We start from the raw sequence: 15,136 nt of genomic DNA, 5'->3' as shown, positions 1-15,136 counted from the left end.
AGGCACATCTAAAACATGCAGAGCAGGGGGGCGGTGAGGACCAGGGTTGAGAAACACTGATCTAATTTAACTTCAGATAGTGAGGGGGGAAAGTTTCCAGCATTATTCTAAGCATGACAAATGTAAATGTACATTTTCCCCCCAATCCTATTAGGATCCAGTTTATTTTAAAATTGCTTCCATTATATGAAATGGAAGCAAGAAGAAACATGCGTTTCTATGAAATTAGACGCCGTCAACCTGCTGGAGATGTTTTTAAGGAGTCACACACACTTTCCCCCCTACTTGTCCAAGTTCTTCACATTACAGCTTAGAATGTGGAAAGAAAAACTTTGCACTGTAGCTGCTGGTTTCTGAAAAGTGCCCAGTATCGCATCCGGTTTATTTTTTTACATCAGTCCATTTTTGCTTCGGGAAACACACCTCGTTTTCAGCAAACACAGCCATCCCAGGACACAACACCTTGGACCCGCACCGCTGACACAGGACAGATTTGATGTTCTTCCCGTCCTCAGACACCAGGTCGGATCGCTCAGTGCCTTCTTTGTCCATGTTGAGTCCTAATGAGCAGTGAATTTACATTCATATATACAGATGGGGATGCTTACTACAGCGGTTCTTCAATCGGGGAATCACATCAATATAAATGACCAGTGATATCTCAACATTATACGGTTGATCCATTAAAGCCCTAATGTTTAAACGGAACCAAGCCTGAGCTCATAGGGCGATTGGACCCCGGAACTAGGGCTGTGGAGAGCGGAAGTACAAGTAAAAACGCTCAGTGTTTTATAAACATCAGGCTGCAAAACTATAATCTCAAGTGAGAAAATCAGGATGAGCCGCCTCTCAAATTTACGCTAAAATATGTATAAAAACACTGAATTCGACCCACGCCAAATGAAGAAATGACTCAGCGGGACGCTTTGAACATCATTCATGCATAATTACATCGAACAATTTAAGACGTACCTGAGTTATGACGCTGAGACAGTAATTATTCAGAAAAACAATCTGCCGAGACAGTCAAATTAGCCATTGGAATGCTAGCTGATGTTACGGTGCGGCCCTTAAATGCGTCCGAAGCGAAACAACCAACCGCGGGAAGGTACCGCATCCAATGATATGTTGACCACATCACAAAGGGTTGGTTGAAAGCGTTTCTTTCAACCTTAATGTGTTCAGATAAAGCACAAGTGTCAAACTCCAGTCCTCAAGGGTCGCTGTCCTGCAACTTTTAGATGTGCCTCTGCTGCACCACACCTGAATAGAATAATTAGGTCATTAACAAGGCTCTGGATAACTTATCTACACAAGGAGGAGGTAATTACGCCATTTCATTCCACTGTTTTGTACCTGTGGCACATCTAAAAACTGCAGGACAGCGGCCCTTGAGGACTGGCGTTTGACAGTAATGATATTTGTGAAATGAAATACTAATATTCCTGATTGAATTATTAATTCTAAGTTATTTATATGAACTGTCTTTCTAATGTTGGTGAGGTTAATTAGATCTTGGACTGAAAAAAAAACCAGATTTAATTCTCAAATTTCCTGAATTTATTCCACATTACACGTGATATTTTCATGAAACTTTTAACACCTAGGGTCTTAATATAAGTTAATAACCATTAAGAGACTAATGGTTATTAAGTTATTTATTAAACTAAGTTAATAACATTAGTTTTAGGGGTTTTAGTGATTTTGAAACCCAAATGATAACACATGTCATTTTTAACCATGTTTGCCTTTGTTTTTTGGAAGAATTGTTTCACATCTTTATGTTTATGTCCTTAATATGTTAATAACATGCTACAAAATAAAATGTAATAAAGTAAAGCATGCATTTCAAATATGTTGAGTTAGTTTGATATGTTGTCGGTTTAGCTTTATTTAGTAGAATACTCTAAAATTAAAATGATATATCCTGCTTGTTTAGGATATGTTTATTTTGAGATAAAAAAAATGGCAAAGCATAGAAAAACTCTGCTTAGATCTACATTTTTTTCTTGTTTCCACCATTTTAATTTCTTTTCCCACATTCAAACCTGTAAAACGCTAAGAAATTCCATGTTTTCAAGGTGTGTATGACACAGTAAAAATGCTAAAAATAATAATAATAATAATAATAATATAATATGGTGTTCTTTGACCGCTATCTCTGGTTATTAAAAAAATATATAATTTTTATCAAAAATTACAGGTGGCACAATTTTTGAAATTTATTTTTTAATACACACCGAGTTGATGAGAGTTTTTTTTGGCAGCTATGTAATCTAAACTCCTGTTTTCCTGGGGTATAAACAGGAGTTTATAACCCGCTTACATACTTTGGTATGTAAGTGGCCCCAATGCTGGGCCCATATTTATCAGCACAGACAGTGAGCAGGATGTTACAGGTAGTAAAAAATGTCCAAAGTGGTGTCTGAATCATGTTGTAGAGATGTCTTTTTTCTTCCCCCTGAGGCACAAAGAAGTTGATGGAAAGATTGATGGCGCTAAATACTGGAGAGTAGGGATGAAAACCTGCTAGAGGCTTCAAAAGACTTAAGACTGAGACAGAGGCTCAACTTCAAGCAGGAGAAAAACCCAAAAAACATGCAGACAGAGGTACAGTGTGTTACTGAGGTTTGGACTTAAACTGAGTATCTATAGAAAACGGTTTCTCCTGATGGTACAAGCAAAACTATCCACTCAAAATATCCACTTCAATGTGAGGAGATAGTAAAGAGTTACAAATACTTTTGTATGCAAGCGTTACTGGCTACTTGTGTGTTTTAAAATGTACAGTGGGAAAATAAAACAACATCCTCTTACATATGGAAAAGAATTTATTACAATAATTTTCCAATATTACCATTAATAAATATTTAGATTTACATTTCAAAGAAATGTATGATTTTTTTTTATCACCTTCTACACAGAACATTACACAAAGTCAGGGATACTCATGTTTAGTCTTTGTAATAAAGCTTGAATAAGATCATCTAGAAAAAGGAGTCTTTTAACAGCATTGTGTACAACCTATCAATGGAACTGCAACTTTAATAATGATTTGATTGGATGCATGGTGAGGAAAACGAGAAAATAAAACCCCTAAATCCTGGATGATCCTTTGACTGTAAAGGATAGGCCGTTTTATTTAAAAACATTTCCGTTGGCGTAAGGCACAGGAATACTCAAAAGTTTCTACCAATCATCCAGAACACATTTTAAACCTCATTTGATGATTTTACAGTCTTGAATTTAATCCTCTAACGTACGCAAGGTGCGCTAAATGTTTACACCTCTTTACATCTGAAATCAAGCAGTAAAGAAAAACCTACAGTCGACTAAGACGGAGTTTGATCGCCAATTCAGATCCGTACATTGGTCGCAGCTCAAGAGCTGCCAACTAAGAGTTTATAATTGAAGCGTTATTCCTAATTGATCTGCGATGGGATGAAGACTTTGTCCCAATGTAACCTGAACTAGGTTTATTTTTACACAGGAGCTACAAACAATTACAGCTTCTCTGTTGCATTGAACAGTTTATAAGCAATCCATTTTGGATGTTTGCCAAAAGGAGGCAAAACGTCCAAAGACGTTATCAGAAACTATGAATTCACCTGATTCCTCAATAAAGGTTGGGTACGTTAAATTATTCCGGTCAGACATTAGAGACTCTTCTCACCTGGAGTGCCTGGATGACCATTTCAAATTCGCCTTAAAACATTATAAAAACACTGGAATTTTCTACTGAATGGGGTTTTGGAAATTTCACTTTTTTTTTTCCTTTATTGCTGAGAAGCCAAACATAGGTAATCAATATCAGTATTGAAAAACATCCGGTGACATTCAGACAGTTTCCCACTCCTTACGCAGGGGTGTCTGTTCTCTCCGCTGTAGACCCTCCAACCATCCTCTAACCTGCATGTGAGGGGGGACAACTTGAAGTCCAGGCTTTCTCCGTTGGCATAAATAATATTACTCTCTGAACCGTTTTGTGCAACTGTAATAGACCATGAAGAGGTTCAGGGTAACGGAGAGAACCTATGAAGAAGCTATCAGATTTGGTTAAAATCCCACTTTAATCCTAATTGAAAACACTATCTGTAACACTTATAGGACAGGTATCATAGTTATAAGTTATGTCTGATCCCTCCATAGTACGTTGGCTAGTAAATGCTACTTTACTGGAGCAAAAAAAGCCAAAGCAGAAAGACCACTAAAACCCAAAGATGTAAGCAACCCAGAAGTACAGAAGGAGCAAGAAGAGACTATACTGATGTCCAGCAGCATTTTGCGTGTATGGGTGTGTGTCTGTGTGGGTGTAGCTGTAAAGAAAAAGTAAGTCACAGTTGGGCCTTTCAGAGTAGAGTGTCATCTGTGCATCCTCCTTCGAGGCCGTAGCGAAACTCCTGCAGGTTGGAGACGCCGTAGAAATGAATAAACGCTGCCGCAACGACCAGGACATGGAAAATCTGATGAGAATGAAACTGAATAAAGGAAGACGCGAGAGAAAAAACAAAAATTGGTTAGAAATGCTGGGAATCATCAGAAAATCTCAGTGCATCTCCACTTTTTTCTGTGCCAATTTTAATGATTGCTCGTCATTTTCAATATTAAAACTACGCATACACACAATGAGCTTATCAGAATCATTATTTGATCTACTTCTTTTTATTCAGCAAAGTATAATTGATACTACAAATACAAACCAAGAAAGCAAATTCATTCAGGTAAAAACTAAGTGCTGTCTTTAACAGTTACCTGGATAACCTGGATAGCTACGCTTAAAGCCACTATGTGAACGTTTGACAAATGTCTACAATTTGACACTTACCCAGATGTCACACTTCCCGGGGAAAAAACGTTCTGGGATTCTGGCCGCATACAGACCGGCACCAGTGATGTACATGGCGCCCATCAGATAAAACCAACCCATCTGTCCGACTGTGGTGGCCTTTACGAATCCTTCCTCGATGGTGAAGTGCATGGTGGGGACAATGCCACTGAGTCCAAGACCCATGAACACGCCTGAGCAAAACAAAGGAACGTGCATTAAATAATTTCAGACATTAAAGAAAAAAAAAAAAGAATCAGCCATCTTTAACAACGTTTCCTTTGGTTCCCTCTGCAAGCACACAATCCCACTTGTGAAAAAATGAAGCCAAAATAAGAGCATCTGTGCGATAAAACCAGAATGAAGCCCAAGCAAAACGCTTCAAGACACAGCAGCATTATCCTCACCTGCTCTTGTTGGCCTGTGACGAGGGGTGGCGAATCGGTCCCACTGGGCCACTATGATGGCAGCGATGCCAAGAACACAAACGATGGTGAGGTAGATTAGTCGAGGCTGAGGGGAACAGTAGAAGGAGTAGTACAACCAGGGCACGAAGGAGCCCATGATCAGGAGGGCGATGCCCGAGTAGTCGAGCCTGGGGAGAGAAGGTGAGACGGTGACGATCGCAACGTCTCCAAATACTTTCTCACATCTCAGTTTATCAAACCAAAACAGATAGCTCTGTCTGGACCAAGCATGCGCAACTTAGATTTTCCAACACAAAGCAGGCAGAGAAGAAGAACGAGGCCAGGCAGACCCGTTTTGAACAGCTGGTCTGCAGGAGATTTGCTGTAATCCACACTTAATAATTCACTAAAAAGAGCAGAGGGGGCTGTAAATGTAAGACGCTGATGTTTTTATCTCAACAAATCAAACATCTTCGCTGTGGTTTGCAGATATTCATTTAGGCAAAACTCCGTCAGGGTTCCGCCGCAGCTTTTCGGTCATTTCATTTGGTTTCAGACTTGATACTCTGCTCGTGATCAGCGTCTTGTTGCGTGACCCACTTTGGGTCTAGCTGGAGCAGGCAGACAGATGGCCTCACATATAAGCACCGCTGTGCATCACAGTTGGTGTGAGGTATTTGTTCTGATACGCCGTGTTTGGCTTTCTCCAGATGTGATGCAGTGAATTTGCAGGAACGTTTTGGATGTTTGAGATGCACCTTTAGAAAACGTGAGCGATGCAGCCATGTTTCTGTTAGAGGACGGAGCTTTATTAAGGCAAACCTTCTGAACCTGTTTGTCGTTTTTCAAATTATCTTATACATAAAAATGTAACATTTACCGAGCAGTTACATAGTCTGATGTAAAATGAATGCAAAATTTAGTTTTTATTTTCTAGCCCCAAGAAGTTAAGAAAATTTCACATTTTTCCAAATAACCTTATTTGGATTGTTTGACCAACACAAAGTCATGCATAATAATAATGTGTACAGTTTTCCATTTTTTATCTTATAAAAATCTAAAAAGTGCGCTATAAAAATGTATTCCTGATGCTACTAAGTAAATCACAGAGCCTGTAATCAGTCCATCTGTGTGCAATTTTATTTATCATTTTCTTGCCCTTGTGTTAGTTTTTCCTACATCCTTACTTGGAGAATGTGCGAGAGACTTTTTCCGAGTGGCAGTAGACAGTATGAAAAAGCCAGGAGAAGCTGAGGCAGAGGACTGCTCCCAGGAAGAACATCCCAAACACAACCTTCTCCTGCAGAGGTGCCATAAAATACATGTTGGGGCGCAACATGGTTAAAGTGCCCAGACAAACGAATAAGATCCACCCTGAGGAAGGAAAGAAAGCTTTAGGATCTTCATAAAGTCCAGCATCAAAAACATGAGACTGTAAATGAGTTTTCATGCTCACCCAGCAGATGAGTCCAGATGTTTCCCGTCTCAGTGTGGATTCTGAAGATACTTCCGAAACAGGCCCTGAACGACGGCATCGGAGGTCGATGTCCGTGCAGCAGGTAATCGTTGTCCTTCAGCCAGTCGGGCAGGACATGAAAAGGAATGACCCTCCAGCGACCTTCCCACACCTGCAGGGCAGCAAGAATGATTACCTGAGCATAAAGGACTAGACCACATGTGAAGACAGGCTTCCTGGGTCAGTTTATTTCGTCCTCCAATCTTTTCCAAAGCAGAAACCTGGACCAGATGTTTATTTTTTTTTAATGTCACAATGTTTTACAGTCTTTCAGCATGTTGAATCCAGCAAAAATTGTTGAAATCTTTATTTAAAAAAAAAAAAAAAGATTTTAGCTTTTAGCATCTCACTAGAGAGAGAGAGAGCAACACTCTCATCAAATCTTTTTAACTAGTAAAGTTGGGATGTTTTACTGTATTTATGTTTATAGATTTAAATTGATGATTAGTTTTAGCTGCTGTGTTTTTATTGTTCCTAAAAAAAATACATCCAACAAACTTTAATTATTAAAGCTTTGCGGATTATTACAAACCTTTTCTGAAATAAAAGATGTTTTAATTCAGTTTCAGAGTTTAACTGAGTGAAAACCTACAAAAACGTAAAATGTGTTTTTAGATGGCAGGTATTAGTCCTGATCAGAGTGCTCCTCTCCCTTCCTGCCTCCTGCAAAAAGCTCTTTTAATTCAACGTCCGCTCTAGCCATGAATTAGGACGTCAACATTGCTGTTTTCTACCTTTTGTTTCTCTTTCCACGGTTTGAATTCACACGTGTCCAGTGTCAAAAGATGTGCAAAGTTTCCTGATTTATGAACAAACAGCAATCACTTGTAAAGAGCTTTTCTAAACTTCCTCTGAAAAATGTCTCAACCTCTCTTAAAACAAACTGACAAACAAATGTCACGACTTACAGTATTTAGTCACTTGAAACCACAAAAAGCTGGTAAACAATTATGTGCTTGTCAAGTTACCGAGGTAATCTGATGCAGCAGCTGCAATGCAGGTTTGACAGAATGAAGATAAACTAGTTTGCAGTTTTTATCTCATCTGAGAGAGTGAGAACAGGCAACATTTACTGTAACACCAGATCATCAATTTACTGTAAAATGGCATTAGAAAGTGATTCAACCACAGGATACAAACGCATCGACGTGAAGCCAACTGGTGGGTGAGCCGACCAAAATGAACATGGCATCACGTAACGGTTTTAAAATGGGGCCAGGCCGCCCTGAGGGCACCCAGGCTGCAGCGTTGGAGGGAGGGCCGGTGACGACGAGGGGGAAACTGGAACAGGCTGAAGCTAATTTGATTTACGAAGGCCAAATTTACGAGAGGGGCTTATTTCCAGCCGACCGCCCCAAAAAACACATTACTACTTATTTTGAATTTGGGCGGCTGTCACACTGATCCCGCAGCTTGCCATGCATGTTGAGATATCTAACAACACGCCTTACGCTGGTCTAACATGGTCTGAAATAACAATGGAGCATTATTTCTTTATGTGCCTCTACTTCGTAAGGCAGGTATGTTAAAACATGAAGGAAACCTTCGAGTCTGTGACTAAAAAGATGTTTTGATGTTTGAAAGAGATTTTTTTTTTGTCTGAAGCCTCATCGATAATTCAGTAATTTTACTAAGATTGTGAGCAGCTCACTTCGAACATGTGCCACAAACTTCACAAGCTGCAGCAAACTGATATCAGGCTGCATGACAACATTTACTAATTTTGTTTTTTTTATTAAAAAGGTAGATATGAATTAGTCAATATATATCTGGATATAATCTTTAAGCTAAAAAGCCCTGAGCGGTAAAAACATCTGAATAACCTAATCGATAATAACAATATTCTTACAGCCATTTCCTTTGGCCTTTAATCCACCTACACATCCTATCTGAGCCAATTTGTTACTGTAATGGAAAATTTTAGAATGCGCTCCTCACCCCTCTTGTGCTTTTTAGATTGTGTCTGATGAGATCATTGTGTCTGCATGATTTTATCATGAGATTGGCCAAACTGCTCTCGTATAGACCTCCACAGTGTGACGTAACAGCAGAGAATGTCTGTGATCCAGGAGACAATCGGGTTGATACTTCCTCAACCCAGAACTGAGGCTGCATTTCATACATTAAGTAACAACCTCCTTTCCTTAACAACAGACAAATGGCTAGGCCATCGGGGTTGGGCTCCACAGAATTGTTGGTACATAACTATCAGGGATTCACACCCATTGTCCAATCAAGTCTCTCTTCTCTGACCACAACCCATAAAAGGAAACCAGATCCACTGTTCATCAGAGCGGACTTGACAGACTCTTTGACTCTGTATTTCTGTTCTCACCTTGCAAGGTTTCAATACATTTCTTCAGACTCTTGTTAAAGCAATTTTTTTCCCACAACAGTTACCTTATGCACAAACTCCTCCATTTTCTCCATGGCATGATGAGCCTGAAGAGGCAAAGTCAAAACCTCGCCCACCTCGCCGTCCTCTTCTTCCTCATCAGCAATCATCGCTGCTCCCTTCAAACAGACGACTGTTCATGAGACACAGAAAGCAAACTTTTCTCTGGACTGTTGGCAAAAACACCAAAACAGTCCTACCTCCGGATGAACACCTTTACATGGCCCCTGCCGCCCCCCTCCCTCCTCCAGCAGCGGCCCGAGCTCCATCAGCTCAACATCTGGGACGCTGCAGTCCTCAGAGATCTGGCAGTCTGCATCACTGGCAGACCCGTTTCGGACTGACATAGGGAGACTGCCTGATGACCTGATCAGAGTCCTGTTTTCTGCTTCAGTCGGGACAAGGAAACTCCCTCCTGTAAACCCAGAATGACAGCGGTTAATGTGCTACACTGGCCTGTTATTTTAACACAACAAAGAAAAATACTACCAGGTCAGAGTAACTAGTTACATTTATACCAAAGGACAAATGTAACTGCATCCTAACCTTTGGAAGGTAAGGTTTGTATCTTGGTGAAAACCTCTAATTTAAGGATTATCGTCAATTATAAAAGTCGTTTCAGAAGACATTTTTTTCTGTTTCATAATACAAAATTTTTTAAAAGAACAGGGACTTAAATTGTATGACAATATTGTGTGGTACACTACGAAAAGTATTTTAAAACGTCAAAATACTAACTTGGTATAAAAATATACAGAAATATATAAAAAAAGTTTGTCTTCATATATAGAGAACTTATTACACCAAGTAGAGTTATTATTCTGCTAATCAGCACCGAATGGCAGCGATCAATCATATTTTTAAGCATGCATATAACATTCCTTGATTATTTTATAAGCTAGAACAAAGACAACATTGTGATTTGCAGACATATTCAACTAGACTTTGTTAACACTGAATTAATAATTCCTATCAGAACATTTTTCATACGTATGAAATAATCAACATAAGATCAGAATCTGCCCAGTTTTCTCTTGATTGTCTCAGGATAGATGATCAGCGAGTTAAAAAAATAAAAAGTCAAAGAAAACCCCAGCTGTTAAGTTTAGTAAAAACAACAAACAAAAAAAACCTAAAGGTCAGGTACACAAGAGTTTGTGCAACAATTTAGCTAAATCTTTAAATTCCCAATTTTTCTACTGCATTTAAAACCTGATATCCCTATCTTAAAACCTGCAGCACATTTTCCCCCTCTTTTTTATGTATAATAGTGCAAAGAAGAAAAAGGAAAATCAGAAATTGGGAGTCGGTAGGTCAGTTTTTAAAGGAGACCAATATCAGTCAAGAAAAGCCTGTTCAGTTCATTGTTAGTAAAACATACATGCATTTTCACACAGACAAAATCCTTTCAATGTCATAAAACAAGCATCATAAAACAAATTGTAAAAGGACGAGATCAGCTGTAATAAATACACATTCCTCCTCCCTTCTGTCTTTTTATCTGTATTTACTGTGATTTCAAAACTCTGTGATTCATTAGTTAACCAGGCATTATACATACGTAGATGATGAAAAAATGCAAGTTCAGTCAAGCGCTAAACAGTCTAAGATAACTAATCCAAGTCAGACCACAGATTCATACAGCACTCTCTTTAAATCAAGCTGAACTAGATTTTCAAGTCGAGTCGACTAACAAAAGGAGTTCAATCAATACCAGATCCAACCCACCAAATGTTCAAATCACAGGAGATTTTCAATCAACAGGAAAAGAAACTTGGCTTCTAATTTCCCCCTTTGCTTTATATCTTTACTTAGCAATAATACCCTTTTTTGTTGTTTTTACAGTGTAGCGTGGATTATTGTTCACTATTGTCCAAAGGCTACTTAACCCGACGGGATTGTTCTATATTATTATATTATGAGAATGATTTCTTAGGTGATGCTAGGTCTAATAAAAAGAACTAAACCTTCAGCAAAGTTAGTTTTAAGACTGGAGGCAAGCGACTTCCCGACGGATGTTGAATAACATCACAAAGCGTCTGACGGAACATGGAGAACAAAATGTAAACAACCCTAAAATACAGACGAAGTCCACCAAATGTGGGAATAATGTACAATTTGTAGCTTCTAATAAAAATATACAGAGTTAGTATATGCTGAGAGGAGATGAGGTGGATAAATCATCTAGTTTTTAACAACCTGATAAATATCTGGTTGCTAACGTTACCTGTTAGCTAACCGAGCTCCAGCAGCCGAACAGGAAATTGATTCTTTTTCAACGCACTGGGTGCCAGAAATACAGCGGTCCAAACACAACGGCAGCAGGCTACAGACTTAATTAAACACTCAGCGGGGTTAACACTGTCAACAAATATTAATTAAATGTCCCGAAGTTACCTGACGAGGAAGACTCCTAACCAGGAAGGTAAATTATTTATGGTTGTGCGAAACAAAAGCCACTTCCGGAAGTTGAAGTCTCTTAGCAAAGCTGAATCCTGTTCTGTTCTTCCAAAATAAAAGCCAAAATCAAAGTCGTTTATTTACGGCGCTGGCCAAAACATTGGTAGTTTTATTTAGAAAGATGTCCAGCTAGTTTATTTTGTGAGGAAAATGACGCAATAAAATTACACAAGATAAAACTGAATGACAACATCCGAAAACGAAGCTGAATGTGTCTGCATGTACATGACCAAAACTATTCATACCATTGGCAGATTTAGGTTTGAAATTACTTGCATTCAACCAATAAGTTTGTTTCTGATAGTAAACGAGGTAGGCATCTCTCAAAGATATTGAAATAATGTAAAAGGATTGTCAGTTTTCATGATATATATATATATTTAATTAAAAAAAAGGTGGAAGGCCTCCTGTAAATCACCCTAATCTGTAACTGTCCACAAATTTCCTACAAGATTTAACACGTGACCCCTCCAAAATGTTATTACCTCAGCCCAGCAGAAACAAGAAGGTAAATTTAAATAATCAAATTTTGTTTGTCACAATAAATATCAAAAAAGTTTCAAAATGACTTAAATTTTTTTTACAATTATATAAATAAAGTATGAACATGAGGGAAAGCACCATGGTCACTGTGAAGTATGGTGGAGGAGCTGCACAGTGTTTGACTTTTTCCACATTTTATGTTACAGCCTTATTAATTGTACTCAATTAACACACCAATTCTCCATTAAGAAAATGTGGAAAAAGCATTAGTTTTTCAGAAGTCTAATAATTGTGCAGTGTATTTTTAAATAAATAAAAAGAACAAAACAGAAAAACAACTTTTTCATTAAATCTAGTCAAATTAAAGCTTTTTTCTACATTTTGTAATGTGAAACTACTACTACTATAAAAAAATACATTTATTCTAAATCTTTTTACGTGTTTTATGAATGTGACAGAAGTGGTAGATTTACAAGTAAAAAAGTTAAGTTAAAAGCAGGGACACAAAGTTACTGCTACACATAAACGTGGGAGTAAAAAAAACTGGTTATTGAATTATTAAAACAGTATGATATACATTTAGTTTCTTTTTGTAGCACAATAAAAACAGAGTCAATATGGAAATAATTCTTTATGTGGAAAAATAATTTGGGTGTAATTTCTACCTGTCAATACATGTAAATAATCAGCTGTATGGTTATTACACTCATAAAAATTAGTTCCACATTCTGATCTAATGAATGAATTTCAGCCACCTTTAAATCCATTATTTAAACCATTTAACAATTTATATCAGTCTTTCTGAAACAGCTCTAAAGCCATGTAAGATTAAACGCACGAATAAATGAAGCCAAGTTGTGTTCAAACAATTTTTTTTTACTTCCACAGTAAAACCAAAATCACAGGTTTTGTTAAACAGCAAAACATTTACCACATATTAACTGCAAACACAGATAAATAGGAAAAAAGACAGTAAAAAAACAAGAGGCACACAAGGTAACATGATTGTGTTCTATTTAAAATACATATAAAAACAACAATAAAATAGATTTGTTCTACAAACTCTGGTCCATGTCTGCTTTGAGTTCAAGTTTGGCTTTGTGTGGTCTTTAGGGTGCAAATTACATTGTTAATCAACCACTGGTGGTGCGTAAAAAAGGTGAAATTAAAATGAAAACAAGAAAAAAACAACAACAACCCAAGGTAGAGTTAAAGCTTTAAGAATATGAATTTCAGTTTGACCTCTTAATAGCTGCCAAGAGATTCAGTTTTGACTTTGCTTCTGTTACTTTGCTGCTTTAGTCGTCACATGTTTAGGTTAGTACCTTGTTTTTACTATTTTAACTCAGTGGGTCAGTTATTCAAGTTAGCCAGTGCAGCCTAAAATACATATATATACACACACACACATTTTATATATATATATATTTATAACACACACACGCACACACATACACAACAAAGATTTCAATCTCAGAACACTCACTACAAGCAGCCCAAGCTCGTTAACTGGGATTATTTTATAAAAATATGTTTCTAATCTTTATTATTATTATTACATAGTGGATTATTTCCCTAAAACAGGTTGAAAAGGATGACATTATTTCACATCCACTAGAAAAAAGACAACTTTTCTTTGTACATCCTCACACAAACCTGAAATATTACCAACTAAAAAGGTTTAGTACCTAAATTTCATAATTCATGCTTCAGCTTTAAGGACATAAAGTTACAGCTTTGCTGACCAACAGCAAACAATTATTGTTAGTTTTATTGTCTTTATACACCACTGTATAGCTCTTCCACGAATTAAAGATTTATGTTTTATGACACAAACATTTCAGACTGAACAAGAGCAGCAGCAGCAAGACTCCATTCTCTTAACATGGCAAAAAAATTTTTTTTCAAAATGTTAAATCAAATCTAAACATCTGCAGCAAATTCAACTCTGCTGAGGAAATGTTGACCTTCTGCTGATTTCTGTTGGCAAGACGTTCCAACCTTTGTCCTCATTTTATGTGCGCAAATGAAACAAAGTGAGTAAACAGAATGGTAAAAATACCTTCTGACAATACAATTGATATTCAGACCAATGCATTGTGGTTCAACATGTAAAACTGCAGTCGGTGAATTAATCTCTGATCTTCACACTTGACTCATGTAGTGAGAGCCATTGTCTATCATCCAGTGCTGTGGAGCTTCTTCTGCAGCTTTATGCATGGCTCCTCTTTGGATAACCTTTAAAAGAGAAAACATTAAATTTATGTTTAAGGATCTGATAATGACAGGCAACATTGCATTAGCAGAATATGTGCTGCTCAGTGGAAGACCTCTCTGTTTCCAAGTATAATAAGCTTTTTTCAACATAAACTTTAATCTATAAAAAAAACTCTGATTACAATAAATCTAGAAAATAGGCCCACACACAAAAGCCACATTTTATTTATACTAGTAAAAAAAATAAAAGCTGTATTTTATATTTTATTTTTTCCCTTGTACTTTACATTTATGTCCTGATTTATGACATAAAATCCCAATAAAATACTAGGGACGCACCGATCCATATTCTTTCATTACTGATACCGATACATGAGTATATTTAGTATCGGCCTGTTACCGATCCGATACAGAAAAACAGCTGGATTGACTTAAAACGTTTCTTTTAGTAAACATTTAACAGTATACTGAATTACAAATTTATTTAATACTCTGCACACTTAAATACATCAAACAGCTTCACAAGATTGGCCAAACATGTAAAATCAACTTTAATTTCCCCAGCGCAGGAGTTTAACAGCCAATAAAGAAACTGACAAAAACAAGTCAAACATTTAAAAAATAAACTAACAAACCTTCTTTAAAATGATACAGAAAGTGCAATTAGGAATTCTAAATACAATGTAAAATAAATTTTAAAAAGCATGATGTCACTCAGAGCTCACATCATAGAATTAGACTGAATAGATCTGCCGTTATGGATCAGGTGCATTTTCACCGACAGCTGATCTGACTCCCCCCCCCCCCCAACAATATCAGGATCAATACAGATA

At 37.3% G+C, this 15,136-nt stretch overlaps 3 protein-coding genes and 1 long non-coding RNA gene across 8 annotated transcripts in view; 1 reads left to right on the top strand and 3 right to left on the bottom strand.

The window, feature by feature from the left end:
- Nucleotides 1-1,219, bottom strand: part of rabif (RAB interacting factor) — a 5,525-nt gene extending 4,306 nt beyond the window's left edge. The window contains exons 1-2 of the mRNA XM_015044420.1: nt 973-1,219; nt 424-560 (exon numbers count right to left, since the gene is read on the bottom strand). Coding sequence (XP_014899906.1) covers nt 424-552 — 129 coding nt within the window. The 5' untranslated portion in view covers nt 553-560; nt 973-1,219. The remainder of the gene's footprint in view (nt 1-423; nt 561-972) is intronic.
- A 2,554-nt stretch (nt 1,220-3,773) lies between these two features.
- On the bottom strand, nt 3,774-11,628 carry adipor1a (adiponectin receptor 1a). Of its 2 annotated transcripts, none has more exons than XM_015044418.1 (8): nt 11,541-11,628; nt 9,344-9,558; nt 9,149-9,262; nt 6,689-6,860; nt 6,420-6,606; nt 5,233-5,420; nt 4,826-5,019; nt 3,774-4,478 (listed from the first exon to the last, which is right to left on the bottom strand). In XM_015044418.1, the coding sequence occupies exons 2-8, from the start codon at nt 9,488-9,490 to the stop codon at nt 4,350-4,352; spliced, it is 1,131 nt and encodes a 376-aa protein (XP_014899904.1). In that variant the 5' UTR covers nt 9,491-9,558; nt 11,541-11,628; the 3' UTR covers nt 3,774-4,349. The 2 variants fall into 2 exon arrangements, with proteins under 2 accessions (XP_014899904.1, XP_014899905.1); XM_015044419.1 differs by lacking the exon at nt 11,541-11,628 and adding an exon at nt 11,371-11,532.
- A 1,896-nt stretch (nt 11,629-13,524) lies between these two features.
- The window catches only part of LOC106954712 (uncharacterized), a 12,371-nt gene continuing 10,759 nt past the window's right edge, over nt 13,525-15,136 (top strand). The window contains exon 1 of the long non-coding RNA XR_001426413.1: nt 13,525-13,877. This is a non-coding gene — a long non-coding RNA (uncharacterized LOC106954712). The remainder of the gene's footprint in view (nt 13,878-15,136) is intronic.
- The window catches only part of inavab (innate immunity activator b), a 29,034-nt gene continuing 27,891 nt past the window's right edge, over nt 13,994-15,136 (bottom strand). For all 4 annotated transcript variants that reach the window (XM_015044416.1, XM_015044415.1, XM_015044414.1 and 1 more), the window contains exon 10: nt 13,994-14,324. In XM_015044416.1, coding sequence (XP_014899902.1) covers nt 14,232-14,324 — 93 coding nt within the window. In that variant the 3' untranslated portion in view covers nt 13,994-14,231. The remainder of the gene's footprint in view (nt 14,325-15,136) is intronic.

Source organism: Poecilia latipinna, unplaced genomic scaffold (assembly GCF_001443285.1).
Source record: "Poecilia latipinna isolate Pla-1442-1.1 unplaced genomic scaffold, P_latipinna-1.0 Scaffold674, whole genome shotgun sequence".
Lineage (NCBI taxonomy): Eukaryota > Metazoa > Chordata > Actinopteri > Cyprinodontiformes > Poeciliidae > Poecilia > Poecilia latipinna.
Note: the sequence above shows the minus strand (reverse complement) of the source record. Positions and strands in the feature narration are given on the sequence as shown.